General features: G+C 44.3%; 1 protein-coding gene across 3 annotated transcripts in view; it reads left to right on the forward strand.

Moving 5' to 3' along the window:
- Positions 1 to 5744: 5744 nt before the first annotated feature.
- Positions 5745 to 27114, forward strand: part of DOCK1 (dedicator of cytokinesis 1) — a 261997-nt gene continuing 240627 nt past the window's right edge. For all 3 annotated transcript variants that reach the window (XM_014257704.2, XM_005528870.3, XM_088059823.1), the window contains exons 1-2: positions 5745 to 5872; positions 26460 to 26543. In XM_014257704.2, coding sequence (XP_014113179.2) covers positions 5827 to 5872; positions 26460 to 26543 — 130 coding nt within the window. In that variant the 5' untranslated portion in view covers positions 5745 to 5826. The remainder of the gene's footprint in view (positions 5873 to 26459; positions 26544 to 27114) is intronic.

A 27114-nucleotide genomic window follows, 5' to 3' on the forward strand; every position in this document is an offset into this window, starting at 1 on the left:
TCATGAGAGAGAGTTAATATTTGTTCAGTGCTTTCAAAATGTTAAGTGCAACATGAGTGCTGAGTCTTATTACCAGAAATAATGGATGTTTGCAACTCCAGCCTGCGCTCTTCTGTGTAATCATTATTCTAATAAGTAACAGCTTTACCAGAATATAGTCCCAGAAAACATCTTTGGAAAATGCTCTTCACTTTTCCTGTGAGCTTGAACACAGATTTAAAATCACAGATCTGTTGGAGTTGATATAGTTAAACTTTATTGACTTTCTGGGAATGATTCATCCCTGACTTGTTACATCCAGATTTTTGTTTCACCAGTTTTATTCAAATTTGTCAGAAAGTTTTGTAAACTGAGTTCATAATCTCATTTTGAGTGTAGATATCAAATATATGAAAAATATACCAGTAAACACCAATGAAAAAACCCCACAACCACATAAACCCTCGTACTGTTGGTTATTCACAGGTGTTGCAAAGAGGAGCTTCCCACAACAGTGAAGTCTAAGTTGACTTTTATTTTATATTACTTTGTACAACCCTTTCCCTCAACTGCTTTGGGCTTGACTGTAAAATTTGCCAAGATATCCCTGAGTCTTTTGCTGTTTATAAGAATTAAAGCCCAGTTTGTGCAAGGAGCTGCTAAAAAATTAACTTGTGTGTGCTTCTGGAGTTAACACTCACATGAGTGAAGGGATCTTCCACCTGTTAGCAAGTACTTTAGCTGGGAATAAAAAAAGCTTAGATTTGATGAAATTTCTGGCTGCAGAGAGTTGGTGAAACCTGCAATGACCAAGAAGATTTCAGCTGCCTCAGTCCTGCAGGAATGAAGACCCTGGGAAGGGTGAGGGGTAAAAAAAACCTGTGGGGAAAGAGCTCATGAGCCAATGTCCAAGACATCACAAAAAATATCCTTAAGGTGATGCCTGAGATTGTTTTGACAAAAGATCTGCTCTTCATGTAAATGGTGTTTATTCAGAGCACACAGAGATAGCACTGACCCATCACAAAATCTCACTGCACTTTCCCCCTGAAGAATGTAAAACTTCACACTCTGGCATGGTCAGAAATCAGATTTCCCCCTTTTGTAGACATGAAGCTGCCTCCATTTATTGTGGAATTGTAAAGCACTTTTTATTACAGAGCACAGGATGAAATAGCAGGGTATAAACTAAGCTGCATCCATAATAATCCCATCCTTCCAAAACACATCACTTTGGGAAGCCCTGTGCATTTGTAAAGAGTACCTGGGAGATGGTCACACATTTCCATGTAAAAACATCCAACCCCTCTGAAGATTCCTTGTTTGTTCTATCATTTTCAGCAATAATTTAGAACACAATCCCTTTCTTGATATACAGCCAAGTCCCATGTTTTAGGCTGAAAGATAAACAGTTTAATAAAATAATATTACTTAATAAATTAGTATCTTCAGCTCCTTTCTGGACTTCTCTCTGAAAGAAATAATTAATCACCCTCTAAATCCCTAATAGCCCCATAATCTCTGAATATAAAAATTCAAATGCAAGAAGGCAGAAACTGTGATGGAGCCAGCAGGATGGAAGGAGAGATGCTCTTTTTAACCCTTCTCAAAGACTCTAAACCAGTGCAACGACTGCAGTGTTCATCCCAGGAGTTAAATAAACTCAAATGTTGCCTTTGAACACTTCTGCTGGCAAATGAAGCCCTGCAGGGGCATCCCAGGTGTCATCCTGCTGGAAGAAAAGTCGAAGACACACCCAGAGATAACCAAAATGCTTCTATGAAAGTGAGAGGAAGAGGAAAGATTATTGAGCAGCCTTCACAAACACAGAACTTCCCTGCAGCTCTTGTCAAATTTGGTGCAGGTTCGTAAATGGCACACCTTGGCTGACAGGAGCCAACAGGAATGTCAAAGGAAATGAAGTTTTGGCTTCTTAATTCTTCCTGAAAGTGGTCCACTTTCAACTGCAAGAGACCCCCAAGTTAATCAGACATTTAACAGGTATCTGCAAAGCCAAGGCTGAAGTCATTTCTGTAGCACAAACTCATAAATTTAATTTTATATCCATTCTGATTCATTGCAATACATTGTAAACCAGAGCAATTATTAAAAGCCTCTTCCCACCAGGTGTAAAAACCTCTTATTTTGTGTACACCCAAACATGGAACATGCAGCCAGTCACAGACACAGAGGTCATTCACCCCTCATGGAAATTACAGGAAAAATGGATGATCAGCAGCTGGAATGGAAGACATAACATTTCCAACAGAGTATCTTCAGTGCAAACAGAAAAGCCAAAAAGTGATTACATTATTTTTTTGTAAGTCCACCCATCTCCTCCTGGGAGGAATACTTCCAAGAAGAATCTGCACTGTGGGTGTACAAGAACCACTTATGTGTTTTGTGTGAAAATGCTGAATTTACCTACAAGGCCTGTCAATGGAATGAAATTACTACAAAAACCTGCGATATTTAACTGAGATGGAACAAACATTCCCCTGGTGTAGTCATCTGCAATAACCATGAAACAAATCTGGAGCATATCTGTGCATTTATGGAATATCTCTTTTTTATTGCAAATCTGTCTCAAGCAGGGCAGCAGCTCTGTTTCCATTCATCCTTTTGAAAGATGCTGTGACAAGAATTCCAAACATCACTCATGGCCAAACACTGCATTTGGATTTTGTGGAACTAAGAAATGAAAAAAAATGTTCCTTTGCTCCAAGAGAACTGTCTCCAGTTCTGTGTGATGCACTAAAAAAATCAGATGAGAACCCCAGGAGTTGACATAAGGATGTGATAAAACTTTTAGATTTTGTGGAAAGAAACATTTTTCAGTTTCCTCTTAATAAATGAAAAACACACATGCACAGTGCAAAGAAATATACTATGCCTAAGCATGTAAAATATGTCAGCTTGAACATTTTACAGTTTAATGAAAAATGCTTTTTTCAGGGCAGTTTATATTACGTTTGCCGGAGAAAAAATAAAAATCCTTTATTTTCTCCATGTCACAGTCCAAAAATTACCATTTTTTTCCTAGCTGTAAAACCCCAGCATTGGGATATTTATGCATTGTGAATTAGAAGCATTTTTTACTGGCTATCAAAATTTTAATAGCATTAGCTCTGCTTGTAACACATTTTCATTAAAATGAGAATGTGGAAAGCAGTAAAATGAATATAGACCCTCATCAGTAGCAATGAGGCTTTATGGTGCTCATGGGATCAGCTGTGTTATATTTGTTACAGATCATGATCAGACAACAGGGCAAACCTCTTCTTTTTCACTGACATCAACATAAATTGTGCTATTGAATGGATTTAATATGTAGAAGTTATAAGTAATTCTTTAACTTTCATTTTATTGAGCCTGGTGCTTCCTGCCTTAGGCTTGTACTTGATCTTTGGTGTCTATATAATTCCCATTTAGTGCAGATATAGAGGTAAGCTGGGACTAAGGAGTGCCAATTTTGGGGAGAATTTAATTTAACTCTTGGTTAACACCTGGAGAAAGCTTGGCAGCAGTGCATTTCTCATGAAGGGAGGAAACAGCAGTGCTCCCTTGGCCTCTCTCAAAACAGAAACAAGCACATTTCAACTTTGAACTTTGAGGCCCAAAAAGGCCAGAATGCAGCAACAATTCATTTATTAACTAATTACAGGTTTAAATTAACATCAGCATCCTGCTTTGTGTCTCCTGCCACCACGGTTCCAAGGAAGTGATTCCTGGTTATCAGTGATGTAAATGAGAAGTCAATAAGCTTCCAGATTTACAGATTGTTCCAGTAATAGCCTCAAAAACCCCCAAAGCACCTGAGGCCTGAGCAGCCCTGGCAGTTTTGCTGCATATATTTAGGAGCACCACTAAAGCAGTTGTACAAAAAGGTGTAATATTCATAGCTGGAAATAAATATTATTGCTTTTCACTTTCCCTGGTGTGGAAAAGCAAAGGTGACTACAGGCACAGAGCGAGCAACTCCAGTATTTCAGTCGATTCACTTTGATTTCCCTTATGAAAATAAAGGTGTGAAATCAAAGAGCTCCCCTGTAAGTTGTCTCTGGGAAGGCTCTGGATCATTGATCCATCAGTGCAGGATAACGAGGACAAGCCATGACTTTGAAAACCTTTTGATGTCCTCACTCCTGGGCAGAATGAACAAAGGTGAGGGAGCTGGCTCCATCACAAGCCCTTGGGATTCTGCAGGACAGCTACAATAAAACTTACATTAGTTTGAACATGTTGGTGATGTCCTGGGAAACTCATCCCAAGGGTGGGAAAAGGGAAGGGACAGCCAAAGAAGAACAAACTCACTCGGGTCTGAGTACTTGATCTCAAAACCTGACAGCAAAAATGCTGTCGCAGAAACTGATTCTTTGCCATCCACACAACACAAGAAAATATGGAGAAAAAAGATTCAACCCTGGATCTATTTTAATCCTTAAATTTGTGCTACAGGGCTTCCCCTTTGGCAGAGGACTAATCCTACCAACTGACAGCCAGTCAGTCATTTCACTTCTCTTTATTCCTTTTATTCCTCTGCTGTTTCTTGAGTTTTACACATTTTATTTTCTGCTTCCTAAAGGCTTTTGGTTTTATTTCTTTTTTTTAAATCATGGTCCTGGATGTCTCCAAGAGCACAGGGATTAGAGACAGGAAGTTAATTTCCCTTGCTCGTTCTTTTGTAATAATTCATTCCAAACTTAATTAGCCAGGACATAGTAGATTTGGACAAGATTTTGGACTTAGACCTAGAAATCAGAAAGTTTATAATCTTTATACTCTAAGCCCTGTGCAGCCTAGCCTTGGACATTTCCAGGGATCCAGGGCCTTATAGCCAGGAATTCCTTCCCAAAATCCCATCCAGCCCTGCCCTCTGGCACTGGGAGTCATTCCCTGGGTCCTGTCCCTCCATCCCTTTTACCCAGTCTCTCTCCAGCTCTCCTGGAGTCCCTTTACACACTGGAAGGGGCTCTGAGGTGTCCCTGGAGCTTCTCCTCTCCAGGTGAGCCCCCCCAGCTCTCCCAGCCTGGCTCCAGAGGGGCTCCAGCCCTCGGGATGTATCCATGGCCTCCTCTGGGCTCGCTCCAGCAGCTCCTCACGTTGGATCCCAGCGCTGGAGGCAGCTGGGCAGGTGCGGCCTCACCTGAGCGGGGCAGGACAGAATTCCCCCGTTCCGCACTGCCCATGGTGCAGGATCAGTCCAGGACTGGAGGTTTTATTCCCACACGGCCGGGGCATGTCCAGCTGTGACCAGGAGAGCCCCGAGCCCTTCTCCCAGGGCTGCTCCATCAGCTCATCCCCAGCCCGGGTCGGTACCGGGGCTTTTCCCGATCCAGCTCCAGCCCCCGCACTTGGCCTTGTTTTACCCCGCAATATTCCTCCACCCACTTCCCGTGCTCGCCCATCCCGCACCGCAACCTCCAAACGCGCATCTCGCTCCAACCATTAAACATTGCTAAAAAAAACCAACTTTGTTTCAAAGCCGCATCTCCGGGGAGGATGCAGCCAGAAACTTCCCGGCAGAGCACAACCTGGGACACAACCGGGGAGGCAGGCGGAACACAGCCGGGTGTCCCTGGGACATCCCCGGGCCGAGGGGGGAGGCAGCAGGAACGAACCCGGGGACAGGGAAGGCGCTGCCTTTGTGAGGGGCCTGGGGCCGGGGGCCGGCCCGGGCCGCTCGGCGGGCGCGGAGGGGACGCTGAGGGGCGGCGGGCCGGGCCGGCCGGGCTGGCTCCGCCCGCACCACATGACTCCAGCGTCGGGAGAAACTTTTCCCGTCCCGCGGTCGGAAAATGGCGGCGTAGGGAGCGGGGCTCTGGCATCCCGGCGGCTCCCGGCGCCATGACCCGCTGGGTGCCCACCAAAAGGGAGGAGAAGTACGGCGTAGGTGAGGACGCGCCCGCCCCGCTCCCGCCTGTTGCGCTCAGGGCTCCCCCCCCCCCCGGCCGCGGCCTCCCCGTCCCTGCCCGCTCCCCGCTCCACTCCGCGGCCGGGATGGAGCGCGGTGCTCCCCGGTCCCCTCCGGTTCCTGCCTCCCCCGCCCGGCTCCTCGTGGCTCCCAGGAAGTTGAGGAGTTGTCTGGGAGCTCCGTGCCCCGCTGGGAGAAGTTGCCTTTCTCCCTTCGCTGCGTTCCTGTCGCTCCCCGAGCGCTGCGCGCACCAAGAAGCTCCGAGCTCTTGGCACGTCGGGCTCTTTCTCCCCGCGGCGGAGCGGGATGCGCTTCCAGGCTGGCTCCTTTGGGAGCCCACGCCGTGACCCGAGTGCTGTCCCTCCGAGATGTGTCGGGAGCAAGGCTCTCGCCTCTGCGGGGACTGTGATGCTCATACAGATGAGGCTTTCCCCGCTCGCCGGGATCCATTTCCTCCTGCGCTCCTTCCGTCCCTCTCGAACAGAGGGGGATTGTTCCCAGCTGGTGCCTCCAACATCCGCGCTGGGACTGAACAGGACCAAACCCCGCTGAGGTTTGGCCAGGGCTGTGCCGAGAGGGCTCCTCATGAGTTTAAAGATGTTGAGTTTGGTGCAAAAGGTTTCATTTCGGGGTTGCGGCACAGAAAACTTGACTGACACGAACTAGTGTTTGTCTGGGGGAAAGAAAATAATAAATCTGACTATTCAAACTGGAAACGTGAAGTTCAATGCCCACCACGGTTCTTGGGCTGGATTGATTGTGAAGAACAACTTTTTGTAGAAACCCACAGCCAAACCTCATAAAGCGAGCAGAAAGAAGGGAGTTTCTGGGGCTGAGTAAAACCCAAGCCAGTTGTAGGAATTAATTTTAAATTCTGTGTGCATGTCCCTAGAAAACCAGAGTTTGACTTTTAAAAATTGTTAGAAAATCCTGGTTACACCATGTGGGATCCGTGGATAATTCCAGCGCTAAGGATGCAGGACAAACATAGGGAAGCAGAAATGCCACTGATGGCAGTCGCTCGTTAAGTTTCCAAATTATCTGCCTGGTGGTGTGGGATGGGTATTTTGGAATGACACAATTGTCACGTAGCATAAGCTGATGTTACAACCCAGTGACCCTCGAAAGCAAGTTCCTCTTTTGCAGGAACTCTGTGTCTGCTGCTGTGCTGGGCTTGACTGGGGCCCAGCTTTCCAGGAATGTCTTTAAATTGATTTGAAAATGACATGGGAGAAAAAACCCTGTGTGAAATAGACTGATTGTTTTACAACATAGTTCAAGTGTATTTCTGTGTCCGGTGTGGGGAATTGCATGTGTAGTAAGAAAACTGGATTTAAATTTAATTTAAGAATAAAAAAACCCTCCCAGTTTGAAAAAGCACAGGATGATGTTGGTGTTTTTTTGTGTCCACTGGTCTGCAGAGAAGTTTGTAGTGGTCTTTTAATAAGTTTGTATTTCTCTCATAGTTTATTTTCTTTTTCTTGCAAGGAGGCTGAGATCCTTGCCAAACTGCGGGATTTCTCTGCTGAATGACAGGGATGTGAGGGTTGGAAGTGGATGAAGTGTCGCAAGGAGATAAATCAGATTTAGAGCTAGTTGAACATTCACTGGCCTGTGCCATTCAGTTATAGGCTGCTTTGGGAGGGATGGTTTATTTTTGGTGTCCTAAAGAAAATGAATATCCAGTTTGTTTCTATGTGTTTGGTGGACCTTTATGTTGTTACGAAAGGGCACTGTGAGTCTTCTGGTGTTTTATTTTTTGCTGCTTGTGAAAGCTGGAGGTTGTACAGAATTGGTGCAACAGTTGTGTGGTCCCAAGCAGAATTGGAGATGGCACTGTTAACCTGAAAATTCAGGCTTGAGAGTATTTTTCTTCCTATTTGCCATGACCAGTCCTGGGGGCTGATGTTGACTCAATGTTGTCTGACAGGGAGAAAATCCCTGATAGGAATGCTGATGGGACTTGGTGAAACATAATGTGCAGTGCTTAGTGTGTCTCATCAATGCAAATATCTCCAAAAGGATGGTGCCAGACTCATTCCAGTGGTGCTCAGTGACAGGATGAGGAGCAATGGCCAGGAGAAGTTCCACCTCCACATGAGGAGGAGCTTCTTTCCATGAAGGTGGCAGAGCCCTGGAACAGCTTTCCAGGGAGGGTCTCATCCCAACCCACCTGGATGTGTTCCTGTGTCACCTGCTCCAGGTGACAGGTGGGATGCACTGGATGATCTCCAGAGGTGCCTTCCAACCCCAAATATTCTGGGATTCTGTGTGCAGGGTTCCCCAAAGCAGAAATATGGGGAAGGTGTGTTGTGGTTGTGTTATGTCACAGCGGTGGGAGCTCAGAAATGGACGTATGCCTATTTACAGAGATGTGTAGATATAAAATTCAGACATGTGCTTATATAATACATTTATATCCCTTTACCCCTTCCTCTGGTACATCCCTGTGCACAACAAGAGCTTTCTTAACATCTCAAGACCTGAAGATTTGCTGGCTGTAAGGCAGCTGGAACAAATAATGCCAAAGGCTGTAGGGACAGCTGGTAGGACACAGGTGTGTTAAGGAGCACTGCCCCCATGGCTCAGTGGGATTTGGGGATGCTGCTGGATGCCCTGCACGCCTGTAAAGTGAATTTACTGCCCCGAGCCTCTGTGCAGAGGCATTATCTCAGCAGGCAGTTGAGAGTGACTCAGCTCCGCTTCCTGAGAGAGTTCAGGGCTCGGCGTGCGGGAGGCTGCAGGAGGAATGGGTGTGGATCTAATGGGATAATCCGGATATTGGATTAACATATGGGGAGCTGAGCGAAACAGGGAAATGATCAGCTTCACTGGAGGAGCTTTTCCCTGCTCCCAGTGCTGCGGATCCGTCTTCATCTCAATCCTGCCTTTCATCCCTCGCCCTGTGCTGGTGAGGAGGAGTGTGGTTGTGTGGAGGGGAGCACTTGTGTGTGTGGCTTCCTCCACGGGGACATCTGAGGCTTCCAGAGGGTCCTGAGAGCTGTTCTTGTCCTCTCGGTGTCACAAAGTGGCAGCGGAGTGTGGCTGTTCCATCACGCGTTCCCTGCTTTGAGTGTGATGTGAAATTTGTAATTTCGGTGCTTTCCTTTCTGCTGGGGAAAAGGGATGTAAAGAGCTGCTCTGGGAAGTCTGGGAGCCTGACCAGCACCTCTGAGATAGCTCACAGTGGCTGTGATACCTTCCAAATCCTAAATTCTGCTGTTCTTTGCCCCTTTTCCTTTGGGCTGAGGACTGCAGTGAGAGGTAAAACTGGTGCTGCTATGGTTTCTGCAAATACTGTATTTAAAATGCCTTTGTCTTCAAAGGTCTGTGTTCATATGGAGTGATCAGACCACTACTGTGGTAGTTTAATCCTTTTTTTTTTAATTGAATAAATGGTGGAATAGAAAATTAGTGCCACGTGCCCTTGGATGGTCAGATGTAAAAGGAGAACTTCCCAGTTACAGAGTTGAGTCCCCATCCCTGAAGGTGTTCCAGGAAGGACTGGATGTGGCACTCAGTGCTCTGGGCTGGGGACAAGGTGGGAATTGCACTTGGATTTGATGGTCTTGGAGGTCTTTTCCAAATTCAGTGAGTTCCAGTATTTTTGTTTGTTCCTGGTGAGCCTTTGTTGTGTGTCACGACTTGGCAAATAGTAACAAACCTAATTTTAGACGGGGACATTGGCCACACTTCATTGTCAGGGTGTTTCTGTGCTCTCTGAGACTGGGATAGCTTTTCCAAAGGGGTCTATGGAATTACCTTCAAACCAGGTACATAGAAATACATATTTTATTATTAGGGATGGCTTTAAGGAGTTGGAGGACTAAGAGGTGGTACTGTGATCATGGTTCAAAAGTTTTGCAGCTGAGTTTTGCTCTTTGAGCAGGGTGGGATAAGAATTTGTTGAGAGGAAAGGCGGTGAAAGCACAGGAATCTTACAGCCCAGCACTGCTGATTCTCTTCTGCTGCTTCAGGGAGGATTGTGGTGCTTCAGGACAGATTTAAGGCTTTTGTGGAACTCTGCAGTTCCAGTCCAGGCTGTGGGCAGCTGTGGTGGTGTGTGGGGGCTCTTGTTTAAGGTGATGATCTTGGGAATATTTGTGCCTTAGAGCAGGGAAGGAAACACTTTAAGGAAATTGAAAAAGATGTATCTTGGTGATTTTAGTGCCGCTGTGCTGGGAGGTTTGGAGCTGCCTGGCAGGAGAGGTGACTGCTTTTAGTGACAGCAGGGCCATACTCTGACACATCCCAAAGCCACGGAGTAAAAATGTAAGATGTCCATGGAAAATTGGCTGCTGCATTGATCAGTTAACTGGAGTGAGCACATGCATGTTCAGTTCCCTAGAGCCAGCATATCCCATGGACACCCAGATGTTTTATTTGTTATAAAATAAATAAATAAACCCAGGGTTTTGTTTGTTATATCCCTCTGCTCTGAGGAATTGGGATGGTTGAGCCTGGAGAAGAGAAGCTTTGGGGTGACCTCATTGTGGACTTACAGTACCTGAAAGAACCAACAAGAAAGATGGAGAGAGACTCCAAGAGAGACAAGGGATGGAGTGACAGGACAAGGGGAGATGGCTTTAAAATGGCAGAGAACAGATTTAGATGGGATATTGGGAAGGAATTCCTGGCTGGCAGGGTGGGCAGGGCCTGGCACAGGTGCCCAGAGCAGCTGGGGCTGCCCCTGGATCCCTGGCAGTGCCCAAGGCCAGGCTGGACATTGGGGCTGGAGCACCTGGGACAGTGGGAGGTGTCCCTGCCATGGCTGGGGTGGCACTGGATGATCTTTATTCTTATTTATTATCCCTTCCAATCCAAACCATTGTGTGATCCTGCTTTACAATACTCTTCAGTTCCCTCTTGCTGAGGCAGTTCCTTTCTGTGCTGCCCCATCCCTGGCTTGCCCTGAGGCAGAGGGAAGGGGCTGGAAGGTGTTCCACACCTTTTCCTGCAGGAATGACTCGAGTTGGACTGCAGACATGTGCTCAGCTCTCCCAGTTCACTCAGCAGCCACTATTGTTCTCTGTCAATAAACACTTGTTGCAAACAACAGATTGGAGAGGAATAACTGATACCAGATAAGTGGAAGGGGCTGTGGACGACTGTTTGTTTTCATCCAGGCCAGCAACAAGATTACAAGATGGGATTGTTCTGAGAAATGATTCCTGATGGGATTTTCCAGGAATTACTATACTTTTTTTCTCTTGTGGAGCACAAACTGACTTCAGTAGGTAGCCAGCTGCCTATGGCCATAGTACAGAGCTTTTATTTATCTTTGCAAAGGAAGTTTTCAGTCAGTTTAGAAATTCTCAGCTGGTAATTTTACTCTTTATCCTAGGAAATAAAAGAGGAGGTAGAAAAATGAGGTTTTACACTTTCTGTGGTGTGCAAGTGTGGCAGTGACAGTAGTTAGGGGGCTGATCCAAGGTGTTTGATTTGGGATTTCCATCCCTGGAAGTGTCCAGGGCCAGGTTGGATGGGATTGGAGCACCCTGGGATAGTGGAAGTTGTCCCTGCCCATGGCAGAGGGTGGAAATGGATGAGCTTTAAGGTCCCTTCAACCCAGACCATTCTGGGATTCTCTGATTTCAAGTAGCACCTTGGTGGGTTTTGTAATTATGCCTTAATCTGTTCTATTGGAAATGCCTGACTTAGGTGCACTCAAACAGTGCTAATTTTGGGCTGTTTGCCACCTTGGCACCCATCTCTTTGTGTTACAAAGGCATTTTCCTTTCTGCAAAGGCAAAGCTTTCAGGGAAGGGGGGAAAAAAACAACTGGAGGCAACTTAAAGTCAAACCTTGTCCAGGAAAGCCCCTCTGTCAGCTTGCAGCTACAGGAATACATTTGGGATACTTTTTCCTTTAAATATTGATGTTTCTGGAGTATGTCCCATGCTGGCTGTGAAGGATGGAGGATCCTTTATGGATTATTTATTTACATTATTATATGGGGGATCCTTTGCTTTGTCTAATCTTTAAGGGCTGAAACCCAATACCTCTTGTTAAACACCTGTGGATGTGTCCAGCTGGAAATAAATAGCTGGGGCTGACTCCTGTTAATGAATGGAAGCTCCAACAAGGAACTGCCTCTAATCCAATAATAATAATAATTTATAATATTTTATAATAATTTATAATGAATATATAATATAACAATACTATATAATAATAATAATAATAATTTTAAAGTATTTATTCCATCACAGGTGTCAGTTTTACCTCTTCCCTTTGACTTCCTGCAAGTCCAAAACTTCTTCAAAATACTCAGTGGAGCTGCTCCTCCTTATGGGTCTTCTTTGGCAGGGAGGTGGACCACTGACAAGTCATTTTTATTTTTTTTTTTAATTAAACTTAAAAGTATTTTTTATTTCTGTTTTCTAGCCTGTGGTGGCCTCCAAGGCTGTTCTGACAAAAATAATTTTCTGAGTAAGGCCTTAATGAATTCCTTGATGAGTTATTGGAATACTTTCCTCCTTTAACTTGGGCGTGGGGGGAATTGAAATCACGCCCTGTCTAAACTAAAAAAATGTTCAATAAGAGATAATTCTTGTAATTCTGAAACTTTCTCTCCCTTTTCAGACTGTAGTTGTGCAAACATTTATATATTTATAGAATTATCTTCCCATGTTTATGTAATTTGCGCATTAAATCTCATTTCTGATGTAAAGATTCGGAACACAAGAAACAGCAGTTGCCACATTTCAGTTTCATCAGCAGAAATACGAAATATCTCTGGAAATATTTTTCTGCTTCATATAGCTTTGTAACTAAACTGAAATAATTGCATTGAGAACTATTATGTGTAATCATGTACCATATACGTAACAAAACAAACAGATGGAGGAGGAACTGAAGCAACCATTGGCTGCCATACATGAATTTGGGGTTTTTTTGTATGATATTTTTTAGCACTGCTGCTTTATTTCCAGTGCTGCTTATATTATTTCAGCACAACCCTTTTTAGAACACGTTTGCAGAGGGTTTTGGTGGCTGATTTTGCCTGAGGGTGTTGGAGTAGTAAAATGTCTTTGTGTTCCCCAGTAGAAAATACCAACAAGTGAGTGGAACAGGATTTGCTGTGTAATTTCTGAACGGGAATGGCAGCAAAATTGTACATAATCAATGTTTGTGCTTGTAGGCTCTTGGGTTTTTCAGGCACTCTGTTTGTACGTCCCTGCTCTTGTAGGAGCTGGGCCACTTTAATGGATGTGCTGCACAAATTATTGAATATTGAGGTGGAAAACCCGCTGGAGCAGCTGCCTGGCTGAGCAGGTGTGGGGGTTTTGGGAAAATCTCCTTATCCCTGAGGGGTCCCACGTGGGGAGGGCATCAGTGGGGGCATCAGGAATTCTCTTCCTTGAGGAGGAACCTCCTGGCTTGACCTGGGCAGTTCCTGGCTGGTTCTGGCAGAACTTCCTGGAGCATTTGGAAGGTTTGGCGGTGCAGAATGGGCACTTGGGAGTGGAGAGACCACAGAGTCTCTAAAACACCTGAGAGCCTCTTCAGGCACGCAGATTCCTTCTGGAAGTGCAGCCTTAGGTGTTTGTGTTTGCTCTGCCTTCCCTCTCCTGCTTATCCAAACAAAGCGCGGAAATGCCGGCGTCACTGGGCTTGGAGCTGGATGGAATGAAATAACATCTGTGGAGGGAATGGGGCCCGAGGGTCCAGGGAGGACAAGGAACAGATGAGGCCACATGGTACCCAAACCTCTCTAAGGCCTTCAGCTGTGCTGTGTTAGGAGGGTTTTCCCTGTTTTCATACATGGAATAAAAACAGAGTTAAGGTAGAACATGGCAAAGCCCGGTGCTGCTGGTGCCTCTGGGAGTACAGGATTATGGAAAGCTCCACTCTTACCTGTCTGCAGCAGCTTCCCTGCCTCCCAGCTGCTGCTTTAGCCTGGAGCATCATCCTGATAGTGCCAGCTGGTCTGCAGGAAGAAATGTTGGCAGCAGGGAATGGTTCAGGGCATGGTGGAGTTGGGTGCTTTCATTGAGGAGATGCTTCATGCAGAGTGTGCAGTGTCTGTGTAGCAGAAATGAAGTGGAAGCAACTGGTAATAGCAAAAAGTGCTCCTGTAGTAGACCCTGCCACAGGAAATCTCTCAGTGCTGAGCCAGATGGAAGCCGTTGATGAGAATTTGAGTTTCTGAGTCTGGAGGCAGATGGTGAACGATTGAAAAGGACGCTTGCTTTTAGAAAAATCTGCTGTGCATATGACTCCAGTGAACAAATCCTGCCCCTGCCATGGCTGGGGATTATCGAGGCAGCGGCTTGGAATGCCCTATAAATGCTGTCCTCTGAATAAATCCCTGAAGGAGGGCTTGCACTGCAGCTTCATGACTGTGCAGAGATGAGGTGAAATCTTCCTTGGGCCAGAAAAGTTAGAGATAAGGGCCCGTGGGAATGCTTCTGGTGATAAATATGAGGTTAATCTCTCAAAATGGAAGCGTATGAGTGAAAACATCGACATAACAAGAAATCTTTAATTACTGTTTTTTAAGAGCTAAAAGATGATGTGTCCAGCAGCTCTTGTTTGATTGACTTTGACTCTTTCCTGCTGCTTTGGGGTGCTGTGGGAGAATTCTTGTTCTTTTGCATCAATCTATGGCTCATGTGTCGTTTTAGTATAGAAAGTAATGCTTATACTCAAGCCTTTAGTATGCTCTGTCTAACCCGAGGTAGTGGTGATGTTACCTGGTGTCCAGCCTCTTTTTTTCCTTTATATCTCTTCTTTTGTGCTTACACACAAATTCCCACCAATTTTCTGCAGGCATCACCTCTTACCTTGTCATCTGCAAGGAATGTCTTCCTTCCTGCTCACCCTTTTTTCCCCATTATTTTACTGCCTCAGCCTTGCTGGTTATATTTTTCCTGCCATGACTCCTAGGTGTTGGTGTTTCCATCAATCCATCACTTTTTTTGACTGAGAATCTTAGGTGGAAAAGACTTGAGAGCATATTTTATTTCCTTCTGTGTGAGCCTGGTGTATCTTATGGGTTTGGCTTTTGGTTTTTGGTGTTTTTTTTTATTCTGTGTATTGATCTCTGAAATGTGTGAAGGGTAAATGGTGTGACTCAAACTGGTTGTAAAAAAAAAAAAAAGTGGTTTGTGGCATTTTTAATTTTTATTTTTTTTTTTTTAATTTGGGAGGTATTTTGGCTTCTGTTTCACATCAGGGTTGATCTGTACAAGGTTTGTGTTTGGTATGGCAGGGTTCAGCTCTGTCCTTCCCTGCCAGCCTGTCAGCAACACCTCTGTAGCTGCTGACAGTCCCTGTCCAACCTCTCTGTCACCTCCATTGGGCATAAAGGAACCAAACTTTTTGTTCAGGCCATCACAAGGGTGTGCCCAGGAGCAGCTCAGAATTCCTGGAGCTCTGGGACTGCCTTCACAAACAGCTGGTATTGACTCCTCTTTAAAATTAATTTAGTGACATGTGACAATTTAGTGATCTTTATTTATGGATAAAGATCTTTTTCCCAGAGATTTCCATCACTGAGCTTCTTTGGTGTGAAAACAGTTGTCCTTGCTCGCAGTGAAGTAGCTGGAGATGAGAACAGATATTTTTTGTGGTGCAGAGATATTTCTTGGCCAGTAGTTTCCATAGCGTGTGAGTCAAACGGGACAAAACTCCAACCCCAGACTTTCTGATGCAGAGCCAAATATTCTTTTGATATTTATTACACTACACCTTGCTTATTTGTGTTTGTTGGTTGTGTTCTTGAGCATTTGACTGGAGCTAAGACTCTAAAAGGATTAAAAAATCACATTAGATGTTAATCTGGATAATAGGAACATCTGCAGTTAGATGGGATTGCTTTAACGCTGAGCATTGAAGAGTCCCAGGAGGTGCTCATGGATGAGGGAATTTTTCTAAGGTCTTGAACTGTCTCTAAAGTGCAGATTGTGGGAATTGGATTCTGTCTGGTCCCTCTCCTGCTAAATCCCCGTTTTGGGATGTTGGTGGAGGTGGTGTTTATGCAAGATTATGGCAAAGGCTTGGTTAAACCAGTGCTGCAGCCACAAAGTGGGAATGGGGTCCCATCAGGTCCTGGGAATGCAGTCCCCATCCCTGGAGGTGTCCAAAACGTGTGGATGTGGCCCCTGGGGACATGGTTTGGAGGTGACCGTGGTGCTGGGGCTGGGTTGACTCATGGACTTGGATGATCTTGGAATCATTGCAGTTGGAAAGGACTTTTAAGATTAGCAAAGCATTTTTGGGAAAAATATCCTAAACTTTCTCTAAGAATCAGTTGAGTCTTCAAGGAGTGATGAAAGTTTGAGCTCTGTGGGGTGGGGAATTCTTATTCCCAAAAAATAAAGATTGGATATAGCCAGATAAGCACATTTCAGTAAAGACTTCAGAGAATGACTCAGTTATGGTGCTGCTGACATTGTTGGAAGTTTTGTGTGGGTTCAGCTCTGGTTTGATTTTCTAGTTGAATGTATTCTTGAAGTGATTTATTAACAGATTTTTATCAATCACTTGTGCTGCAGAGGAGGACTCTGTTTATTTACTGGGCTGTGATGAGTGATGGAACTGGTTCAGATTTTTGCCTTAAACACAGAAAGTACAGTTTGGGCTTCCTGCTACAGCTGCAGTTTCCACAGTTAGAGTACACAAAGGTGAACGTGTTCTTGGCTGAAAACCAGGAGTTTTAATACTTTTAGAGCTTGAATATTTAAAATATTGGCATAACTGCAAGCTTTTACGGTGCAAGTGTGATAGCATCTATAACACAGCGTGCTGATCTTAAATCAAGATATAAACTTTTAAGACTGGGAGTTCATGTATTATATTTATAAAGTGCTGTCTGGATGCTTCCATAACATTTACATAAAAAGTGTGGATAATATAAAATAATTTTGTGGAGGGGAGCTAGAATAATTGCATGCCAGATTAGGTTTTTCGGGAGATGGGTAGTGGCACCTTTGAGAAATGCCTGGGTAAACTTAGTGAAAAGTAAAATATTGGTGATTATTTATGAAAGCTTGAGTTCTTGCTGCACCTGCACATGACAGAGTTTGTGTTGTTACCTTTGCGTGCGGCAGCTTCCTTTTGCTCTTGGACTGTTCATGGAACAGGAAATGTTTTTAAAGTTAAATTGATTTTCTCCAGAACACTGAAGGCTGCTTAGCAAGAGGACTGAATTAGATTCCTCCAGGAAAATGGCACAAATTCCCCACCTTTTCCAGCACAGATCCCACCGCTGAGTGCTCCTGGTGTCTGAGGATGCTTCCACCAAACGTAGCCATGGCAAATACGTGATTTATATATCAAAAATGAGCTGGTTTGCTGCACATGAGCTGAGTGTGCAGTGTGCTGGCTGTCATTAAGTTATTTATTTAACAGTTCTGTTTTGAGGCAGAGGTGCTGCAAGTGGAGATGAGTTGAATCGTTGAGAAATAACCACTCATTTTAGACAAGCTCAGTATTTTCTCAGCGAGGGAAGCAAACGTTTGAAGGTGAAAGTTACACTGTCCAGTCTAGCACAAGCTTCTGCTGGCTGTTGGAGCTTTCTGAACAGAGACATGGGAGCAGATTTTGGGAATTATGGCAGGGAAGTCAGTCCCCTTAAGCTGTTGTTTCCAGCGGAGCAGTGCTAGGAACAGCACGGATCTGCTCCTCGGCCAGGAGCTGGCTCTGGCCCCTGCTCTGCCCCGGCTGCCAGGGGCATGTGCTGGGTGCTAATGCCTCAGCCCTTTTCAGGGAATTCTCAGAGTGATTCTGGGAAAATAACCTGCCCAAAATGGGGAAAGAACGATCAAAATACTCCCTTTCTTATAGCAGAGGTTAGTGAGTTACTGCTGGGTTAGTGGCACCTTAATCACCCTCCTGGCATTAATATGTGACCATCAGGGGGCTTTTAAAATACATTTTCCTGGGATGATTATGCTTGGGAAGGAAGGATTTACAGCTTTGAACTATTCTGAATTAACAAGGGCAATTTTGAGGCTCAGGGCGGTGAGGGAAGTGGGTATAAGGGTTATTTTTGATGTGTTTCAGTAGGCTGAGGGGTGCCTTAGCAGTGGGGAACCAATTTCTCTCCTGGGAATTCCTGTGTACATCTGGGATGGATTACTGGGCTACACCAACTTTAAAATATGAATTTATTACACTATATACATACTAAAAATCATTGATAAATTTAAATAATAATAAAAAATAGTTGGATTCGATGATCTGTGTGGGTCCCTTCCAACTCAGAATATTCTGTGATTAGACTAGAAAAGGATTTAGAATTACTAAGTTAATTCCTGATAAAGTGAATGGTTGTGAATATACAGGTGGGTCCTTATTGTGCCAAAATTGTGGAGCTCAGTGTCTGGAAGCAAAGATTTAGGCTGTTCCCCTACCCTGTTTTTCCCCCCTTCCCAAAAGTCTGTGAATTTATGGAATAAAACATGTTGCTGCCTCTTCAGTGAGCAGTGGGATCATATCACTTATTTTTCCTTATTTCTTCCAGAATGAGCACAACAATTGGTGTGGGTTCAGTAGGAAAATTGGAACTAGAGGGATATGGAGTGACTCTGAGAGCTGCCCCAGTGCTGAGAGGGAGCTGGACAGTGACCCTTTGTTAGGGCCAGTGGCCGAGCCAAGTCCGCTGGAAGCTGCCCGGAGCATGTGATTGCCCCTGGTTTGGAGAAAAACAGTTTTTCCCTGTTTTTGCAAAATGCTGCTCTTATCTTTTAATGCATTCAGTGCTGTTTGATTCGCTCCCATGGTGATGTTTCCCCCCTTAATTTGGGTGTGAGGTACAAATTCAGGAAAAGCGGTGCTGAATTCCCATTTCTGCCATAGCCCGGCTGTTTTGGGAGAGAGGGGGAAAGCGTTGGTGGGTTAAACTGGGGCTCTCAGCAGGTCATTCCTCTCTCTGGCTGCTCTTTTGGGGAAAACTGAACAAGTTCCTCAGGGTTTATTTGACTTGGGGTCTCTACTCTTGCTGTTGGAGACAGCCAGGTAAGGTGATGGCAAAGAGAAAGAAATTGAGTAAGGTTTGATGTGTAAAAAGCCTCAAACTCCTTCATCTTTTTTCTCCCATTCCAGAGGCTTTCCTGAGAAAGGAACAGAGGAATTTTGATTTTGTTTTCCCTTGTAGAAATACTGAGGTGGAAGAACAGTAGGAAATGAAAGCATCTTCCCCATCACATCATTTCCTCCTTGCTTTAGGCTCTTTGCTCTGCATCATCAGCTCGGTGCTGCAGTGAATTGTGTCATTTTTTTCCTGTTTTCACAGTAGTGCAAGAGGAGTTTCAGAGGGTTGAACTTGATTTTTTTAGTTGTTGAAATGCTTGTTAAAATACAGCTGTGCCATCAAGCTCACTGCTGAAGTAACCCTAAGTAAAATACATCCTCTTAGCACAATTCTGCTCAGTGCAATAGGAGTTTCCTGCCATGGCAAGGAGAGGCTTGAAGAATTATAATGCCTCAGGGATGTTCCCAGGGAGCTCTGTGGCCTCCTGGAGAACCAAACTGGGCTTGGGGGAGCTTTGACACCATTTGTCTGGGTTTAGCCTGGAGCTCTGTGTTGGGAAGGACTTCAGGGTTTCCAAGTCCTTTTCACACACTGGGTTTAAGAGTGAGCTTGTGCCATTTGGGATGCTGCACAGCCTGTGGCTGGACATAAACCAAAAATAAGCCAAAACACGAGCTGTTCCACCTCAGCATGAGGAACTCCTTTCCTTGGGGGTGGCAGAGCACTGGAACAGCCACGGAGGCCATGGAGTCTCCTCAGAGAGAGACATTCCCAACCCACCTGGATGTGTTCCTGTGGCCCCTGCTCTGGGTGCTCCTGGACTGGATGATCTCCAGAGTCACTTCCAGCCCCGGCTGTTTGGGGATCTCTGGCTGGATTTGGGAGTTCTTCTAAGCCTATCCTTGCTGTTGATGGAGTTTTTGGGGATCTGTGGCTGGATTTGGGAGTTCTCCTGGGGCTGTCCTTGCCATTGATGGAGTTTTTGGGGTTCTGTGGCTGGATTTGGGAGTTCTCCTGGGGCTGTCCTTGCCGTTGATGGAGGTGCTGCTGTCCCTGAGGTGCTGACAGGCTGGACCCTGGGCAGGGCTGGCTGAGGATGGGGTGGATGCAGTGCTGCTGCCAGGGAAGGGCAGGGATGGAGACACATCAGGCTGGGGTGGGCGTGGAGCTGCTGCTCTGCCAGTTCTGGTCACTTCTCATCTCCTGGGGAGCCTCAGCTGGAGGATCTGGCCTGACTCACCACCAGCTCAGGCACGTTTGATGCTCTGCCAGCACTGACCAGAAACTGGACAAGTTCCTCCTCCCCTCCAGCCCTTAACTCTTGTCCTTCTTCTGCCCAGCAGACCCCTGGGGGTGTTTTCTTCACAGCAGTGTTGAAGCTTTGGTAAATTTTCTGATAACCACGTGTAGAGGTGGTTTTGAATTTTGTTTAATTCTGAGCACTGAAATCCTTTCTTGAGGCACAGATCCTTTCTTGGGTGAGCACAGCTAATGCTCAAATGCTGTCCTTGCCTTCCTGGAGAATGGTGCCAGAGCAAGAGCCAAGTTACAGCTCCTTAGTGGCCCCCAGTGAAATGTAAGAGGTCTGAGGGAACATCAGAACTCACTTACTTTGTGATTCTGAGTTGCCACAAGACAGATGCCAAAACATCTGCCTCTGGATAATGCTTTGTGTTAGTCTAAATCAGCATCTTGCTTTTTCTGCAGGAGCCAGTGTTGAGAGCTCGGGGTGATGTGATTACTCTTTGCATCCGGGGTGTTTCACTTAATGGACTTCGTAATATTAAAAATCAATTTGGACGTTCTTGATTGTGCTTCTTGTAAGCTGTGCATTATGGCACATTAATAATGCTGTTAGAGTCAATAATTACATATATATATATTTTAGCACTAGTTTCAGCTTTATACCCTCAGTACTTGGTGGTGAAGTACTCTGAATACAGATTAGCCAGAAGGAGGGGGGGAGAGCTGTTAAAATGGTGACTGAGCAGCTCACTTCATTAGCTCCCTAAAAATAAAGTGTCTGGCTTGAAAGGGGGGGAGGAAGGAAAGCAAGAAACTGAACTTGTTTCTTGGAAATCTTGGCTTCATCCGGAACTCTCCATTTCACAGAATCCCAGATTTACTCAGGTTGGAAAAGGGCACCAAGATCTCTAAGTCCAAGCTGTGGGTGGATGTGGATGATGCCCACCTTGTCCCCAGCCCAGAGTACTGAGTGCCACCTCCAGCCCTTCCTTGGACACCTGCAGGGATGGGGACTCCAGACCTCCCTGGCCACCCTTTCCATGGCCTTTCCATGGAGAAATTCCTGCTGATGTCCACCCTGAGCCTCCCCTAGTGCAGCATTTCCTCTCGTCCTGTCCCTGTCCCTTCCCAGCCTGGCTGCCCCCTCCTGTCAGGGAGTTGTGCACAGCCAGAAGCTTCACCCCTGAGCCTCCTTTTCTCCAGGTTTTATTTCTTTCTGTATTTTTCAGTTAGTGCAGAAAGGACAAGTGAGCATCTTGGTTTGTCCTACTCGAGCTCTGCCAGCAGGACTCAGCAGGGTGGTTGCACTTTGAGAAGCCTCAAGTTTGGGATTGTTTGGATTTCTGAAGTTTCCTCAGCTTATTAATTAATTCACGTTGGGTACGGAGGGATGAGACACCAAATGTGATGCAGAACAAATTGCTGCCCTTGCCATCTGGAGTGGGACCTGAGGTGTCTGTTTGTGCTTAGAAAAGCTTGGTGGCCCTTTGTTCTTGGTGTCCTCACTTTGGAAAAGGGGAGGCAGGCTGGCATTGCAACCTGAGAGGTTCCAGAATCTGGTATAGGATTCTCTCATCAGGTGCCCTGTGCAGTCGTGAAGGTCCCAGGTGAAGCATTGTGTGTTTGAGGAATTTGCTGCTCACAGAGTGGAGTGAAAGGAACTGTCTCACCTTTGTAAGGGAAAAGTGCTGATAAATCCTTTCTATCTACTTGAACTTGTGGGATTTAGGCAAATCCTGTGATGAAAGTCACATCCGTGGATTTAATCGATAAGATTAGAGCATCACTGGGCCAGGAGGAACCTCGAGCTGGATTTTCTCCTTTAGCTTGGTGGTAACTGTTCAGATCTACAAATTTCTCCAGGCTTCTCCTCTCTTTGGGAAGTTAATTTTTTGGGAATGTTTGGATAACAGAATAATTAAAATACTGAGCAAGAGCTCTGAATCAAGCTTGGTGAGACCAGGAATGACAAAACCCAAGGTGAGGAGGGCAAGAGGCTGTACCCTTGGTTAATGTACACATGAAATAATTGTCTTTAACAGTTCTCAGGTGCAACTCCTGACTCAAACACTGTTTTTTTCCTTTTGCTTCTCCATTTAGCCTCGGGTGTAGAAATTAGAAACTCCTCTGGGTGAGTAGCAGAGAACTAAGGAATCTGCCTGAATACTCAAATCAGCCACTTTCATTTTAGGGAAAGTAGGAAAAGCTTCAGATGTCTTTTAATACCAGAGAATTTACAAAAGACTTTGCTTTCACCTTTGCAATTTGTCTGCTTTTATTGAAAAAGCACAGTTATGATTTAGGGAGTTTTTTAAAAAGCCAGTGTAAAATAAAGCTGGTAATGTGTTAAATGTAGTTTGGTTTCTTTGAGGAGTTTAGAATGATTAATACAGCCTTTAAAGCAAAGTAATACCAGGGAATATTACTCTGTAACATCTTTATGATATCTTAAGATATCTTGCTGTTCATACAGTCAGCAAAAAGCTTTTTCTACATAAATTGATGTTACCTTTGTTTGCTTTTTCCTTTTTTTCCACCTCTAATTCTTCTAGTGTTGTCCTCCTCGTTTTTCTGATGTATGCAGATTAACGAGTGCAGCTACAGAGGTGTTTCTTTTGTGTTCTTGAAGGGTAAATGGGGCTTTGGTGTAATTACTGTAATGCCCTGTTCATTGTTCCTTTCTTTATCAACTCCTAGAGTTGAAAAATGCCTTTTTCTGTGCCCACACTTAATCCTTTGCTTTTGGCACTCTGGGACTCTTGTGTGGATGCAGGATTTTTTTTAAATTAAGCAAAACATACTTCAATTAAAAAAGAAAACAAAGTTAAAAAAATCAAAAGTTATACCCCGAGTTTTTAAATATTTTAAATGATAACTCAGGATACAGTTGATGATACAAAATGCAAACGTACCCATTTCATGCTTGACTCCTCCAAATTTTGTCTTTTCCATTAATTAAAGCCTTGTCATTTGCTCCAATCAAACATTTTCTATCACAACATCTTTTGATGCCAGTGTACATAAAAAAAAAAAAAAAATCCTGTGAGAAGGAGTTATCTGCTACCTTGCAGGGGAGTTTGTGGTGCAGTTCAAGCCTTGCTTTGTAATCACAGGGGTGGAATGCACTTTATAGTTATTTTGGTTGTTTGCTTCACTATCTGTCAATGCTGTTGGAAGCCAGAAATGTGATTTATTTTCTCTTGCAGACATATTTTTCACACATATATATGTATTTTTAAAGATAAATCACCCCTCCCTGGCTCCTCAGTCAGTTGAGGTCAGTGGGAGCTGTTGTGGGCAGTAATTACCATTTGATGGCTGTTTGTCATCTTCTGTCAGAAGAATTGGTCATTACATCACAGCTCCTGGTGCCTGACCTTCCTTCTGGTGACAGACACCAGTTTTAGCACTCTTGGGCATAAATTTTAGTGCCTTTTATTCATAGCTGCCTTTGATCCTGAGTGTTATTCCACGTAAATGTTGGAGAAATGCTCAGCTGAAGTGTGAATTGAGTAGAGGACTGATTTTTTAATCTGTTATAATGCAGATCTTTCCTGGCTGGGATGTCTGGTGTGAGTCAGTGAAGTTGCTTGTCAGGGTCCTGGAGGTGGGAGACTGTCCTTGGATTCATTTTTGGATGTGTGAACATCCCAGGGGCCTCTTGATTGAGCTGTGAGCTTTGAAGGGATCTGAGTAAACACCCCAAGGATTATTTTTTTTGTGTGTGTTGCACTCCAGCCACACAAGTTTGGAGGAGTTAGGGCTGTGTAACTTTGTTTTCCCTGCAGTGCACAAAGGCTGAAATGAGAATATTTCTGGGGAGTGTTTCCCAGCAGATTGTCCCACGTGCTCTCTGCTCACCACTGATCATCACTGAGAGGTTGAAAATGCTCATTTTTGTTAAGGTGTTTCTCAGAACCTCCTTCTCCTGCATTTCTGGCTTTCAGAGATCCTGTGCCAGATACTGGGAGGGAGGGTTTCTCTGTGTCTAATAATGACAAAAATTAGGAAAACACTGAAACACAAATAGCTTGGCTTGTTTTGATGTCAATAGAAACTGTTCCTTTCTAAAACCTTCATTTAAATCCTGGTGATATTGGTCTCTGCAGTGCACCTGACCTTTATTCTTTTTACACTGTAGTGTGTTTTTATTCCATTAATCATCTTCCACCTTATACAGTGTTTTCCAAACTGCTTTTCCATGGTTTTTTTTCTGCTTGGTTGCTCAAATTTATTTATTTCCCTCTTCTAAAGTCTGTCAAGTCAGAGGAGTTCTGCAGAGAAAAGGACCCAGCCAGCCTGGGTGGATTATTTGTTGGTGATCCAGTGGATTATGGGTTTATTTATTGGTGATCCAATGGATTATGGATTGATTTATTGGTGATCCAATAGATTATGGATTGATTTATTGGTGATCCAAGGGATTATGGGTTTATTTATTGGTGATCCAAGGGATTATGGATTGATTTATTGGAGATCCAATAGATTATGGATTGATTTATTGGTGATCCAAGGGATTATGGGTTTATTTATTGGTGATCCAAGGGATTTTGGGTTTATTTATTGGTGATCCAATGGATTATGGATTGATTTATTGGTGATCCAATAGATTATGGATTGATTTATTGGTGATCCAAGGGATTTTGGGTTTATTTATTGGTGATCCAATGGATTATAGGTTTATTTATCAGTGATCCAATGGATTATGGGTTTATTTATTGTTGATCCATTGGTTTATGGGTGGGTTTATTGGTGATCCAGTGGATTATGGGTTTATTTATTGTTGATCTGGTTGTGAGCTGCCATTCCAGGAGTTCTGGGGAGAACAAGCAGTCGTTCCTAGAGGCTGGGCTGGAGGCAGCAGTGGGCTCTGTGCACCATCCTCGTGCTGGGATTTGAGCTCCCCTCGTGCCCACTGTGATGTTCCCAGTCTGTGAACTTGGGGCTGAACAGATGATCAGGTTTGGGGTCAGAGCAGTGTTTTTGGTCCAGTTGCCAGTTGTTACAGATGTGATTTGTGGTGTTGATCTCCTGTGTGGCAGGAGATCTGGGGGAGGAGGGAGCTGGCCAGGTAAGGCAGGTGTTTCCTGGATCCCACCTCTCATTGCTTCATTTGTAGCTCTGCCCTAAGTTTTGAACTTGAGGGGCTTTTTTTTGGAAGTGCTTTGATATCTGTAATGAGTGTGGGATGTGTTGTGGATGCTCTGTGAACTCTTGGTCTGAAAATTTCCTGTGAGAGCCACGTGTCGCTTATCCGGCTCTTTCTGTTCCAATAAAAGTCCTGAGTCCTGGAAACTGAGGCAGAAGGAAAAGCAGTGGTGATCTGAGGGGTGGTAGGAACTTGGGAGATAATTATTATGTTCTAAAAATGCTTTTGTTTCCTGAAGAGTTACAACAAATAGTGAGAAATTCTGATTTTCAGGTGTTACTGATCCTGGGGATCAGTGGAGGGCGTAGCTGCACTTGTAAATTGAGGGAGAAACTTCTGTGGGTCCACCTTGACTAAAGGTCTTTAATTTCAATCTTTCAGTCTCTGCCTTCAATCATGAGGACCCTCCTTGCTATTGGAAGATTTTTTCCTCCTACAGAGAGTTTACTCCTTATAAAAATTAAAAATGTGGCTTTAAGAGTTGTAACTGTTTTGTTTTTCAGATCACGAGTATTTTTTTTTCCCAACCAAACCTGGTTTGTAGCGTTCTTTATCAGATGAATTTGTGGACATCACCAATCTCAGTGCTCAAAAGTATCCAGATTTTCTTTTGGGAGTGGCAGAGAAGAGTGGTCTTTGAGTTCCTGTTGGATTTGTTGGGGTTTATTGTACAGTGGATGGTGCCTCTGGCACTCAGAAATTCTGAAATCATATTTTTCAACATCCTATGCATGCAGTAAATGAAGGAAGTGACTGAGAAATAATCCTTTAATGTTAGTGTGGCAATTTGAGTTTTCTGAAGACACTTTGTAAGTTTTCTGTGTGTTGAGCTGACAAGGGAAGACAGAGCAGTTCTTTGTAGAGCTGCTTAAAATTGACACAAAGTGCTGTGGAAAGCTGGCAAATACAACAAAAATTGAGTGTATTGCCATGAAGAAGCAAAGCATTATAAACAGAGTGAGGGACAGCTTTAGAAAGTGAACCTGTGGGTTGGGTTTTTTTTGTTACAAAGGGAAATATTAATGGATTTAAGAACTTGGCTAAATTTTTATAGAATTTAAAATTTATTTATTTTTTTTTTTTACAAAAAGATTCAGAATGGCAATAATGAGTACAAGAAGCAGGGATGTGGAGAAACACCTGGATTATGTTGTCTTGCCTGTACTAACAGCAGTGTTCCCTCTGTCCAGCTCTCTACAACTACGATGCCAGGGGACCAGATGAACTTTCCTTACAGATTGGTGACACCGTGCACATACTGGAAACTTATGAGGGTAAGATGGCAAAAACTGAATTGAAAAATAGGTTGTTTTTTTTTTTTGGGGAATTGCCTTCCTTTTCTGCTTGTGACCCTCTTGAACTGGAAGTTGAAGCAAATGGAGACAAGTGGCCTGGTGAATAAGCACTGGATTTTCTGGGGAAGAAGAGTTTTCACACAGCTGGGTTTGTATGGATCAGTTGTGGCATCTCCCCCACATCAGAGAAATGAAAGATGCTTTTTGGGTACCCTTAGGTAATGCAGATGAACCTGCTGCTACAAGAAATTTAGTCAGAATTTGAAAGTCACCTGGGTCCTGAATAATTTATGTGTCTCTTCTGAGATGGGTGCCTGTGTTACTGTGCGCTGATTTTCCAGATAACTCTTTTGATATGAAACTCTACAGACATCACCTGTACCAAAATCTTTCCTCCCTCATCCTTGTACAAGGGAATCTCAGTGCTGAGTTTGATAATCAGCATGATGAGGAAAGTGTCAAAACATTTTCAGCTCTTAATCCAAGCAAAATAAAACTCTTCCATTATATCCTTGAGTTGAAATTCTATGGCATACTGCAGTTTGGAAAG

Source organism: Pseudopodoces humilis, chromosome 9 (assembly GCF_049639895.1).
Source record: "Pseudopodoces humilis isolate 2021_Gansu_Grassland_sample_001 chromosome 9, ASM4963989v1, whole genome shotgun sequence".
In the NCBI taxonomy this organism is placed as follows: Eukaryota; Metazoa; Chordata; class Aves; order Passeriformes; family Paridae; genus Pseudopodoces; species Pseudopodoces humilis.